At 38.4% G+C, this 13,719-nt stretch overlaps 1 protein-coding gene across 10 annotated transcripts in view; it reads right to left on the reverse strand.

Moving 5' to 3' along the window:
* PMS1 (PMS1 homolog 1, mismatch repair system component) overlaps positions 1 to 13,719 on the reverse strand; it is a 45,966-nt gene that overhangs the window by 14,373 nt on the left and 17,874 nt on the right. For all 10 annotated transcript variants that reach the window (XR_013953264.1, XM_080598796.1, XM_080598791.1 and 7 more), the window contains 4 exons: positions 10,569 to 10,685; positions 6,726 to 6,848; positions 4,629 to 4,772; positions 2,545 to 3,440 (listed from right to left, as the gene is read on the reverse strand). Coding sequence is in view for 9 of the 10 variants with exons in the window: in XM_080598796.1 (XP_080454922.1) it covers positions 2,545 to 3,440; positions 4,629 to 4,772; positions 6,726 to 6,848; positions 10,569 to 10,685 (1,280 nt within the window). In the remaining variant the exon portion in view is untranslated. The remainder of the gene's footprint in view (positions 1 to 2,544; positions 3,441 to 4,628; positions 4,773 to 6,725; positions 6,849 to 10,568; positions 10,686 to 13,719) is intronic.

The following is a 13,719-nucleotide window of genomic DNA, read 5'->3' on the forward strand; positions in this document are numbered from 1 at the left end:
CTCTGAACCTTTCCTACACCTTCAGGATAATTTCTGCTGCCTGTCATGGCAGTTGGATGGACTTCTCCCCCTGTTACCTGAGCTTGATACGCAAGAAATATTCAGGCCAGAAACACACACAAGCTGTATTAAGTAAGAGCAGGGTGAGTCTACGAAATTAAATCCTGGCTGTGCAAAGCAGGGGGATATGCAATGCTGCCAACATGGACATGCATGGAAGCTTTCCTCTTCTATTATAACCTAAAGACCATAACATTTTACATTCCGGTTGAGTAATAAATGCTGGCTTGTTTTGAAAAGGCTATCCTATGTCATTATGAGACATCTGTTAGTTGTACTGCTCCCAAAAGGCATTTAAATTCATTTAGACCTGCTGGAGAAGCCACAGAGATAAACAGGGACGCTGAAGCCAAGCACACCCATTGTAACCCAAACACGTGACTTCATCGCAGAAGGACGGAGGTCTGGAGCCGAGGAAAAGAGGTGGCTTGCCAGAAAGGTCGCAGGGAGTTGGAGGTATAGCATGCTCAGTGGAAGACCTGTCGCATATACATTTGTTGTTACCTCTAGGTGGCCCAATTTATCCAGAGTATCTGGTAGGCAAGACTTAAGTTCTCTGCCAGACACGCAACAGTTCTGGATTGCTGCCTCGAAGGAAAAGATACCTGCAGATCTCTTCATATTTGTTATTTTCAGAGGCAATCTTACAATCTGCAAAGTGGAAGAGAGCTATACCAAAGCTGAGCTATATTGATACAACTAGTGGGAAATTTTTCATTGACTTTAACACACATTGGACTATACTGCATTCAGTCCTATATGTAAGATAAAAATTAATTACCAGAGAGGTCTCCTTCCTGAACTAACACAATGTTAATCTGTAGGCACACTCTTAAACATAACAGTTGTACCAGGAAAGCAACCGTGAAATCTCAAAAGCTAAAGCAGAGCAAATTAAAATTTTCTGAAACAGCTGGCAGAACCTTTTGTTTCACTTCATTAAAAGCACAAATATAATTGGAGTAGATTTCTACTATTACATTAAGCTTTCTGCTGAAGCAGAGATGGACAATACACTATTTCTCACAGGCATGGCTTTGTGATCAGAGCACATTGTTTGTTTGGTGACCTTTAAATTAGGTAAATCAGAAGCTAGATATTAAGGTTTTGCTTCACTCTGATATGGCTGGCGTGCAGATATTTTCAAATAGAAGAGTCATGTGGTACAGGATTCAAGGAAAAAACAGATAGGTTAATAGTAATTCAATAGGTACAGCTCCTCTTTCTTACCATTCTCCTAATCAAATCTCTCATTAGGGTTTAAAATTATACTGTTTGGCTAGCATAACTTCTTCTTCAGTGGTCTTTCTTAATTCCCTCTCTTTGCTTCCATAACATTAAGAAAATAGAAAATACACTTTCAAAACACTGCCAGTGATTTTGTTCTTCAAAAACAAATTCAATTTCCCAAACTTTCTGCCTCAAATCACAATGAGCACTCAAACCATTGCTTGTAAAACTGTTGAAGAACTACTTCTATTCTCCTCATTTGTATGATGCCCCAAAGTGTTTTACATTTTACAAAATTACAAAAATAAAACAAACAAAACACCCACCTTCCATGTTTTGAACTGTCTTAGGATGCCTCAAAACCTGTTATTCTAATTAATCTTTTACCATAATATAAATTTCACATAAAGGACAACATATGCATATTAACTATTCCATTACCACCTCTCCCTTAAAAAAAAGGGTAAACCCTACCCTTGCTTGTAGATTTCATTTCAAAAATACAGTAATAGAACTCAGTTTAGAAAACGAAATTTAGCTATTCAGATTGTAATCTGAAAAGAGGTTTGGTTTAGAGTGAAACAGAGGATAAATAAGCATTCAAACTGTACTGTACTCTGAACCAGCACTGCAAAATCTGTTTGGGGGAAAAATGAAATTCCTTGTATCATTTGATTGGGTTTTATAAATACAATAATGGGGTAGCCTGGGCTGGGATACTTGCTAAATTTAGGGGAAAGGAGTTTACCAAATGTTCAAGTACTAAAGACCCTGAAAAAGAATTCTCACTTTAGAGCAATAAAAAAGAACTGCTGGTTGGAAAAAGTTCTGGAGGAACTATACAGTGCCTCATCCATCACTGAGGTGGTTTTCATTGACGCTGCATCTGCAGTGACAATATACAGCAAGCCCTTAAAAAACTGAGGTTTGTACAATTGAAACAGTACATTTCTTGTCTGTTAGCTCTATATAATAACTCATCAAAACCGTCCCTATTTAACTGCTGCATAGCAAGTACAGTGGCAAAATGAGTAACTCAGATCAGCAGTGCACATCTACACACAGCAAAAGATGACAACTTACTATATCAATGCTGTTCTTGAAAAGCCAAAAAATAATTTTCTGTTCTGTTTTTCATCAGTAACTGGGAAGTTATATACATATATGTATATATATTTTATTCACAACAGATGACTCATTTGCTCATTGGTAGTTACCAGAGATTTAGAAGCAAGATACAGCCTAGAAACTTACTTCTTCTTTTCCTCTTCATCCAAATTCTTCCACTGCTCTTCAATTTTCAACAGGATGTCCTTCATGCTAATCTTTGGGTGCTCAGAAAACAATTTTGAACGATATTCTTGGGTGAAGAGGGCAAATGCGGTCTTTGGTTTCCTTATTATTCGACTACTAATTAAGTCATAAGCAGTTACTTGTCCAGTTTTATCATTTATTACATTTGTTTTCTTTATACTTTGATTTAGGGTTTGTGGATCACAGCTTTGTTCACCAGCACGTTCGCTTTGCTTATTAGTTGCTCCTCCAACTTCAGGAATTAAAATCTTAACAGGTTCCAGGTTGTCTCCTAGAGAGTTTTTAAATCCATTCCCCATACTCCAATTATCAGCAGAGATTTCAGGTAAGTCTTTAGGTACTGAGGTTTCCTCATTTTTTTCTATCTCGCAAGTATTATCAGAACTCAAAAGATGCTCATCAGCTTTTTTATATTCGGGTTCCATTGGAGCACTGCAACTTGGAATATCGGTTGTATTCTGTCCATTCTGTTCCTCCTCACGCAATAAATTTAAGGAACCGTCTTGAAAGGCATCACTCTTAGAAACCTCTTTTTCCTCTAGGCGACTACGTATATTATCACCACAAAATGCCTGATGATTTAAACAGATCTCTGTGTTTTTTCCTGCTTGACAATTTTGCACATCACTGCTGAATGAAAGGAATGAAGTATGAGCATGTAGATCATTGTTTCCAGATGGTTCCATTTCATTAACAACCACATCTGTTTGTCCTGTTTTATGAACAAACATGTCTTCTGAGGTAACATCTGTTTTATTAGCTTCACCAGAGACCGTAGCAGGTAGTGGCCCATAGAGTGATTTCAACACATTTTCAACAGCAAATAAGACAGACTCCTGGAGGGAGGAAAAAAAAAAAAGGAAAAAAAAAAACAGAAGAAAACACACACAAGCATGAAAAAAGTGAATACATAATAACTGACAGATATTGAGAATAAAGAACAAAGTGATCTTACTCGCAATATTTTTCAAATAAATCTGGGCGTATTATTGCATTTCAATTTTTCAGAAATGTCCCAAAAGACTCTGAAGTAGACACCTTTCACCTCAAATATTTCTTGAGAGGTGCTCCGCTTCACTCGTGTACTCCGGTATTACAAAAGCAATTAAGTGCTTTCTTTATATCACAGCATGCCAATTGCTTAAAACTGTATCAAGTGAATCTATTTCCACCTAACACAATGTTAGAAACTTACAGTAAGGACAGAACACCACCCCAGTTTACGTAAGCATGTTTGCAAAGATGCTTCCAGGACATTTCTGCAACAAATGATGGAAATAAAACAAACTAACCCTTTGTAATGCTAAAGAAAGTTTTAAGGTAGAACAAATGTGAGAAAGCTATGTTAATTTTCATACAAGTGGCACTTAACAGGCAATACATCTGCAAGATTAACACAGACAAGCACAAAAACTTTCACTGAAGAAAAGGATAATCTCAGTGGTGTGACTACCTACATTCACTCTGAATAACAGCCTTACCACTGTAGCTTTAATTTTTGTGGCACTCACACATGAAGTGCCAAAAAGTGAAACTGAATTTATGCAACATCTATCACTACATAACATTTAAAACATGGGCATTTACTGTTTAAATTTCAAGTCTTGTTAGCACGAACTGGATGTCCTGAAACTTAAGTGATGTCAACAATTATTTACACATGTAATGGCAAACACTGCATTTGGTAGAAATCATCTCCTCCTCCCCTAATGTGTGCAGTGTTTGAAAAGTTTATTACTTAGTGTAATTATGAAAATAACATGAGATTTATTCAAGCACACATCATAATTCCATTTAGCTTCAGTCACTACTACATAGCCATCTGGAAGCAAAGTGATACACACATGTATGTGACAGCACATAAATGATCTTGGAAATCAACTGGGAAATTAGTTTCAAATAATCCTCCTAAAAACCTTAGTGGCACTGTTTACCTTCAAACATTTCAGCAGCCCCAGAAGCCCTTATTATGTGTACGTAAGTAAAAAGTTGTCAACTCAAAAACAGAGTTAGACATCAATTACCTTGTACTGCAGTAAAACTTGAGTTTTATCAGGCGTTAAATTCACATCCACAGCAGATGCAGGTACAGTAATATTCAAAAAGAAAACAGGGTATAAGCGGGTACTGTCCTTGTGTGACGCCGCACTGTAGTACTGTCGAATTAACTACAGATTCATTTAGTAAAGAGATGTCAGTACAGGCAATAAAACAGACACAAAGGCACAGATGTTACAGAATCATAACTGTATTTTTCCCCCAAATTAACAGAATGCTAAAAAGATCTTTGTGGATATACATGCCAGAATAACCACCAAAAGGGGAGTTACTGGTGGTTTCCATGTTTTCACAATTAAAAAAAAAAAAAAAGGAAAAAAGAACAAATTCCAAGAAATTAATGGCAGCTACTTTGACCTTCTGAATGAATACATTGATCATGTTTGGAAGAAAAGACATGATACGCTTGTACTTAAAAATACCCAAATTGGACTGCAATTCCAGTACTTACTTCCTCAGTCAACACAAATGCTATTATTTCTGCGTTTGCTTTTTAAAGAAAATCTACCTATATAGCATGCAACTACATTGTTGTCTCTTTCAGCCAAACCAAAGACTGTTTGAGAAAGTAGCACTGGCATCACAGACCTGCTCTTTTTGCAGAATAGGATTAATTTGTTCCTTTTATTAACCCAATTATAAACTTACTACTTTTCTCCAACTCTGCTTGACCTTACTGTTTTCTCTATAATCTGCTTGAAAACTCACGTCAAAAAACTACAAAGTTATTTAGTTGTTTCATAATGCAGGTCTTGCAAACTAGAATGATCAAATAAAGGTCTTTGCATTTTCCTCTGGTATTGTGGATCCTTTCCAGTATATACTGGAGAAAATATGTTAACAGACAAACAGTATAAACAAGAAAGAGCTTCTGAAACTTGAATTTTAAATAAATGTTAACTATAAAATATTATTTTAATGATATTTTAATTTATTTTAATATTTTAAAAATTATTTTAACCTTACTATTCCCACAGTCTGTCCTCAGCTGGCACTGAACTGCAGTAATAAGAGGGCCACCAGCACTTCTTCCCTCATACATTAACAGAGCATGAAGAAAGTGGTCTATAGCTGGTTTTTCAAACCTATCCAAGCATGTTCTTACAGAGGAATTGCTATTCTCGCCTAACATAAAAACATCTAAAAGGTGGACAAAAATAAAAGGCATCACTATCACCACTATGAGAACAGCCCTCAATGAAGGGCCATGTATTCTTACTTTGTATTACAGTAACCTGAACCCCACCTAGCCTCTGCTCTGGTTAAAAAGCGGTCTCTTACATGGGATCCAAACTGAGCTTTCAACTCCAGCAAGAGCCAGGTAGATCAATTACTGTGTGGACACGAAGCACAGGACTAGCCTTGTTTGTCACTTAAAATATGAACACAAGCTCAGGGTTTACATCTACAAAACTGCCAACTGAAACCTACTTGATTGTCCCCACTTTAAAACCTACATGTACACACTTCAGTATGAATGGAATTTTATTTTCTGTGGAGGGCAAGGATTAGAACAGCAATGCTGCTCCAAGTGAGGTGCTGCAAGGTTCAGTAGTGTGAGAAACCCAAGAGTATCAAATTCCGCCTACACAATGCCTAGCTGTAGCCAATGCCTCTGCACTATCACTTTCATTTTTATTCAATGCATACACAGATTTAAAGGGAAAGTAAGCATATTTGCTGGATAAGCCCTCAGTGCAGAGTGAACAAAATTAAAATTTTATTTTCAGGAAAATTCTCTTACAGGAAACCACATAGAGCTCCCTCATGGAAAACTGCACAGGTGTAATTCTGCTATGTTAATATAAACTATTCTGTGCTCTTATTTTTTTCAAACAGCCATAAGGATAGCCTCCAGCTCTGTGGTTACAAGTCACTGCAGAGGACATAACAGAGCTGAGATATCAGGAGTATCAGACTTGTGGATGAGGTTTCTATTGTAAATGCTTCACTTGTAATACTCCGCTTATTTCATGTGGGCAGATATTGCAGATAGTATAGCCCTTTCTGGCCTCAAAAAAAACATATTTTTATTCCTTGAATAAGAAGCTAGAGGATGTTACCTTCAGTATTTCCTTCTGAAGAACCGGACGATTGTTTATAAAAATGAAACTCCTTTCTGAACCTGACAGACATGTCAAAGAGCTGTCTGACTCAGCTTTTGGGAGAAATCCAGAAAGATTTATCTGCAAGGAAAACAAATACAGTACAGAAGTCTTTAAAAGAGAATCCCCAAAAGCTTTTTATTTAAGGGTGAAACATTACAGTGAAATTTACAGGAGTCCCAGTCATTCAAACACATGCACTACTTGTTTAGAGTTATGATTCAAACAATAAAAGCACCTTAAAAAAGGGGTTGAGAGGGATGGTTCTGTATTTATTACCCTTGATCAACTGATTGAGAAATTTCCCATCTGGACTGTCAGTCGCACCAGGCTGCTGTCTGCAGCTGGGGGCTGCAGAGAGTATGCCAGCCAGCTTTGTACTTGCTGACTGCAGGGCTGCCAACTTAATGCCTGCAAGAAGCTAAAGGCATGCAGTGTTGCCCAAGCCGGTGAAGGCAGTAGTGAGCTACCTCTAACTGGGAACACCAAAACACAAAATCCCTCCCTTTCTCTACACATGGCACCTTAAATAGCTTGTCAGCAGGCATTTATTGAGGGCACTTAAATTTACCTACACCACCTGTATCCAAATCATCTGACTTTGCAGAGTGCTTGCTGAGCACCCACGATTCACAGCCTTCAGCAGAACCTGTGAGCACCCAACCCTGTCGAGGAGCCTAGGAACAAATCACGCGATTCGAGTACCTAATATTAACTCCAAGTTTTAAAACTTCTCTGTTAAGCTTTTCTAGCTTTGGGTGTGTTTTTCTTTTCCTGTCAAAATGAGAGCGATGACTTGTGCTGCCTGCCCCACTGCCTCCCCCTCTCCCCCCTGCCGAGCAACTTGGAAACCCTTGGATCAATTTCAATTCAATCTGATGAAGAAGCAGAAATCCCAAAGATATTACATTTCCACAATTTCTGTGATAACTGACAGCTGTTTGGAGAGGGCAGCCTCGGAATAACGGCCTTACTGCAGAAAAGGCAGTTGTAACTTCTCAAAAGCCGGGATCCACCAGCACGTAAGCACTGACTTGCCGACCTGCCCACGTGCTGCCCCACTGCAGGTTGCCCAGACAAATAGGTATGGGAACAGTGGGAGGCTGGTGCACAGCAGAGACTGAGATTCTGGATATATGGGAAAGTTTGGAGAATATTCTGGTAGCAGGGTGGATCGCAGAAGACAGAAATCAGACCTCGTTAGTTTTTCTTTTGGCAGAACCACTTGTATTTACTAAAATCTGAGTGATCGTCCATTTGAAACGGAATTTAAAATCCCTGGGACTTGGCCTATCCTTCCCATTCACCGACGTCACACCAGCTATCTGCTCATGTGCTCCCTTATTCCCTCTTGACCTTGTAACAAGCATTCTGTGCTAAAGCTGGAGCGTTCTGGTCAGCAACGTCGCACATAACCAAACACCACTGGTCAAGTTAAAGAGGTGTCAAATATCTCTTGGATGATTATCAGAAAACAACATGCAGCACTTCTAGATTTTGTCCTGCAGCTTTAGCACATCCTCTTTGAATGTTCCTCCTTTATGCTTCAAATTCCTTTTCCAATTTCCAAATATCCGTATAAATCTTTCACTTCAAACGGCATTTTTATATAGAGACAACATTAAAACAAAACTGAAAGTCTCTAAATAAGACATTTAAGAAGCTGCCATATTTAGAAATAGCTGACTGCTGTTTCTATTTAAAGCCACGTGGAATATCAGTATGCTCGTTAAAAGTTAGTAACAATTCCTAAAACTAGTCGTAATTACTGGAATTTTCTTATACAAAAGTGTTTTTTTATTAAGGCAGAATTACACAGACTGGAAAATATTAATTACTAAATACATACATGTATTAAAATATATCTGTGTTAAGCGGACAATGTCTTTCTACAGTACTCACCTTTTTCCCAGAGGCTTGTGTACCTGCCAACCTTAACTTTCACAGAATAGGAAAATTCCTAGGAATTCCATAGGAATTCCTTTCACTACAAAAATTTCCCAAATGAAGCTTCTCAGCCAAAACGGATCCACCCATTTCCAAGAATGGGGACGCAGAAAGCATAGATGCTGTTTTGCACATTAAAAACTGACAATTCTTTATTTTCTTTGGTTTTCTTTCTACTTTGTGAGTAGTTCCTGATTTTTCCATGCTTTGGAGCCAACTTGAACTACGTTCTTGTTTCATTCAGTGCTCATAATGGAGAGGTTTTTAAAGACTAGCCGTCTGCAAACCCCAGGATCGCTCACTGCAGAAGTTTTAAATGTGCGGTTAGCAAGGTACAGCTTACAAGAAGTTGTTTATAACAACTCTGATTTTGCCTTCAGAGTAGACGTTGCAGTGAAGGATTAAGAAGCTACATAATGGACAAGTAGGAAATTAAAAGGATTAAGGAGCTGCTCTTTAGTCTGTGTACTGGATGAGACATGGGCCTAATAGGAAGGAAAAAGTGGCGTATGTTTTGTCATTAAATACCTATCCCAATTCCTGAACACAAGGGAGAAAGATAAGGGTTATGCGGGCAACCTTAATTCTGTCATTTCAGTGTTTGGCTGCTTAATTTAGAAATGTCCATGGTTTCTGAATGTAGATCTGTGCAAGTGCAATATGCATGGATCACTTATACACCTATAAATGATGCACGTGGTATTTTACACACTATTTAGAGACAGAGAGAGAGATGGAATGTTCCCCAACGTCTATTCAAGGAATATGGATGCCTCATGATATAGCAAAGAGGTAACGTGAGAACCTGAGTGCCTCCTTCGAGCTAGTCCCTTCTAAATACCCCCATGTCTTCCCTGCAGAGCTCCCTGCACTTGCCATATGAGGCACAGCCAGTGGGCGCTCAGGTATGAACAGAGCATCCGGACTTGTTCGGACATAAACAGGAAAAACTTCTTTGTAAACCATAAGCGGCAACTTGGCTACTCCCCCCAACCCCTCCCAGCATTTCCCTGTATGTAGACACTACGAGCATTCTTACAAACCCACGATTTAAGTCTGAATAAACAGTTTCTTGCAGCATGGCATTGTGTTTAATAGCCACTCTGACTTCACAGAGAGCGATTCATTTCATCTACATGGCTCCAGACAAGTTCTACTACTACAAAATACAGGAAAAAAAATTAACTTTCCAGGCTCTACAGGAGGAAGACTCTCCTTTATAAGAATGTCTGAGACAAAAATGGAACCATAATAAAAAAAATTGAAAATATTAGACGAAGGACAGTATCATGCAGAGCTCCTTCTATGTCAACAGGAGCAAAGAAAGTTATGTGCATGAGAATTTTTGAAAGCTAGCTAGTATTTCCTTGACATATAGGTTTATCATAAATTTTGCACAACTTGCCTTCTAAGTATGTGTTTATTTTACTGTTGAGGTGCCCCTGACTGAAACTGAGGAGATATTCTTTAGAAGATAAGGCTAAAAGGCCACGAGGATGAGAACGATATAAATGCTTAGTTATTAATCAAAGCACAACCTGCCTGCAGGCCAGGAATCCTAACATCCTAACTTAGACAGCTCTGAGCAATCAGCAATTCTGCATTTGTCATCACAACTGTTTTTACTGCCATTTGATCAGTGCCACATGAGTCCTGACTAGATGATTCTGGGAGTGCATTTTCAATCACCAAACCAATTAATTTTACAGAGAGAGCTGTAACAGAATCAAATGTATTAATCAGATGTCAGTCTGGAGATAATGTTCTCTTTTTGAAAGTCTCCTTTTTGAGTGCTGATTTAGCTCCTCATTGACAGGCTTTAAGTGGATTTGGGAGAAGGAAGTTTAAACTCACCTCAGGATCTTCACAGCAGTGTTGAAAAGGTACCATACTGCCCATAACGGCTGTTCCCAGAACTGACATACAGGCCATTTTGTGATCTGACACCCTGGTCTTTTGCCAAATAACTGCCTGAAACAAATGGCACAGAGTCAAATTTTTGACATTATATTTATATTTGTTGAACTCAAGTCATGTCTATTAACATGCATATGCAACTGCACACATACTGTATATGTAACATTCTGTACTTTGACCCTCTTACATTCACAACTTTCAGTGTTAACACACACGATATGGTACTTTTTGGCATGTCTTCTCATGTTGTATTACTTATTTAGACTTGCAGTGATCAGAAAATTTAGGAGTTTGTATTAATGAATGTTACACGGCTAATCTGGACTTCTGCACTTGAAACAATTGTTAAAAAATAAATCAAAAAAATACCACTTTTCATCTAAGATACATAGCAGTGGGCTATGTATTTTTATGTATGTATTTTTACTGTGCACACAAATTGAGGGTTTCTGATGTTTTTGGCATGATGGTCAGCATTTGAAGGTGGACATTACACCACGATGCCTGTGGTACTTAAAATATAAGCCATTTTCATAGAAACTGGGATATTAGCTGTCCATTCACAGTTCTTGTCTGGATACTCTAGGTCTACTCCAGGTCTGTTTTTTAGAAAGGAAAGCAGTTTCTAAGAAAGTATCTCTATGGAAAGCAGTTGGTTGTTTAATGAAAGTTTGTAAATGTTAGATAGAAGGATATCTGCTCTATTAGCTACATACCTTACAATTCTGTTGCAAAGATTTAATAAATACAGTATGGCAGTATAAACTGCAACTTGCATAAGAAAACTTTACCTGTTAAGTCCTCTTACACACACAGAAAGTATTAACTGCTTTGGGAAGCGAAATTTTCTCTCTCATTAATGAGAGAGAATGAATGACTATATGAAACAGCCGCAAATTTAACTCTGAATCTGCTTACTTTTACCACAGTATATCAACAACAAAAAAACTGTGTTTAATTGGCTTTCCACTTCTAGGCAACTGAGACTACTGGATTCTTACTGGCTTTGTATCTGCTTCTCTCACTGTTAGCTGAATCTATTTCAGTGTGCAACATTCAAACATAAAAGGAAAAAAGTGTGGGAAGTCGCCCATTAAATCTGACACTACGATGCTAGCTTAAAAAGAGATGTTTACATAGGCCCAATAAATTCAACGAGTTCACAGTATTCCGGTACAGGATGTTATGTGAAAGCACGGTGAGCAATGCACCAATCTCAAGAAATGCAATACAGAGCCTTAAAATTCCACCTGTCCTGTAGGATATTCGCTGGCCTTGAAGGGTGAATTCCACTGAAGAACACGGTGCTCTTGTAAAACGATATTCCCTTCTTACAGGACAGGTGGGATTTTAAAGCTTTGAGACTGGCGACCCTAAAACTGTTCCCCAATCTTTAATTTTCCACTTCCAAATTCACTCCTGCCTGAATTTAACTCACCTTCTGCACCCAGCCTGACAGCCCCTCACCGATACTGCACTCACAGCCCTGCCATCCTACAGCAAGCTAGAAAACCCCAAACATAAAACACAATTTATGCTGGGGAGGGCAGAGGATACACAAAGGGCTGAAGGCGAGCCACGGGCTGCATGTCCAGGGCTCTGTGCTTCGGAAGCAGACAGCAGCAAAGGACGGACCCAGGCTGCCCAAGCCTGCCGCGCTCGGCCTCCCTCCTCCACACCTGCTGCACATCTCCTCGGAGACATTTCGAGTGATGAAAGAGTTGGTCGTCTTCTTTAGAGCTCATCTTATAAAACATATCCTGTACTGTTGCTATTTTAAAATTGATTACTTAAAATGGAAACACAGAGTGCCAAACAATTTTTTCTTTACTGGATACATTTTAAATTAAACACTTGTGACCAAACAGAGAAAGACACTTGTTACATGACTAATATAAACATCATGCTGCTTATTTTAGGTTATACTAGTGTGATGCCACAGGTACAGATATAAATCCTAGCTGCTGATTAATGCAAGGTTGTTATTACACTGTCTGACCTGCTGAATGGCTGATACACGGGCCTGTAAAAAGATCACTTCAGTAAAGTGCTTTTAAAAAGCCAGGGAACATGAGAACTTATTAAATGCAAACCTGCTAAAAGTAGATACTGCTAATAAGTTCAGGAGGATTTTTCTTCATTTGATTTTTGAACTACCCACATATTTGTCAAATTTTAATACTAGGAACTACAGAGAAAAAATTAGGAACTAGTTACCATCACCATTAAATTACCATTACCATACATTAAAGCCCAGATACTAAAGAGGCAATGCAACTCCTCAAATTTTTATACCAAATAAACATAGAATAGACTATGTGCTCAGTTTTAGCCCTGACTGCATATTCTGAAGCCATAATGTAGGAACAGCCAATAAATTTAAAGAAAATGATTTCCTAGACTCTCCAGACGTATCAACAGGCTTTAAAAAGAAAACTTCATTAAGAAACAATGACTAGTCCGTTTCATTTATTTTACAAAGTGCCTGTTTCCATGAGGTTCCTGCAATACCCTCATTTTTTTAACCTTGATTATACCCTTTATTTCAGCTAAAAATACACACCCCCACACACCCCTCATATTTTTTTTTCTAGGTCATTTAACCTGGTGTCCAGGATGAGCCAAGGAAGAATCTGACTCTGGTCAGTATGATGACACTGCAAAAACAGCCTACTCAAAGATATATTATTACATACGGACCATCTTAGGTTTTGTTAGAGCTAGCCAAATATATCCCACCTCCCTCTCTGTTTCATTGAAGGAGATTACATGATCTACATCTTATTAAAAAAAGTCGTAATGTATATAAAACTCTGTTGCACATAGACACGTGCTTGATTTCCCTGCATGTATTTCTTCGGCCCCATCCAGGTCTAGAACACAGGTGTACGTAGGCATCCTTTTGTGCAGGATGACAACATACACGTATGCATGAAGCAGGCATCTCTGTTTATTTTACGTTACGCATAGCCCAGAACGGTTCCTAGAAAAACATGAAATGATTGGAAAAAAAGAGTGAGTATGCAACCTCTTCCCATCGAGATCCGTAGTATTTGTCACTAAGGAGAAGAGCTGTTCATCATTTGTT

This window comes from Anser brachyrhynchus, assembly GCF_964034855.1.
Source record: "Anser brachyrhynchus genome assembly, chromosome: 7".
Lineage (NCBI taxonomy): Eukaryota > Metazoa > Chordata > Aves > Anseriformes > Anatidae > Anser > Anser brachyrhynchus.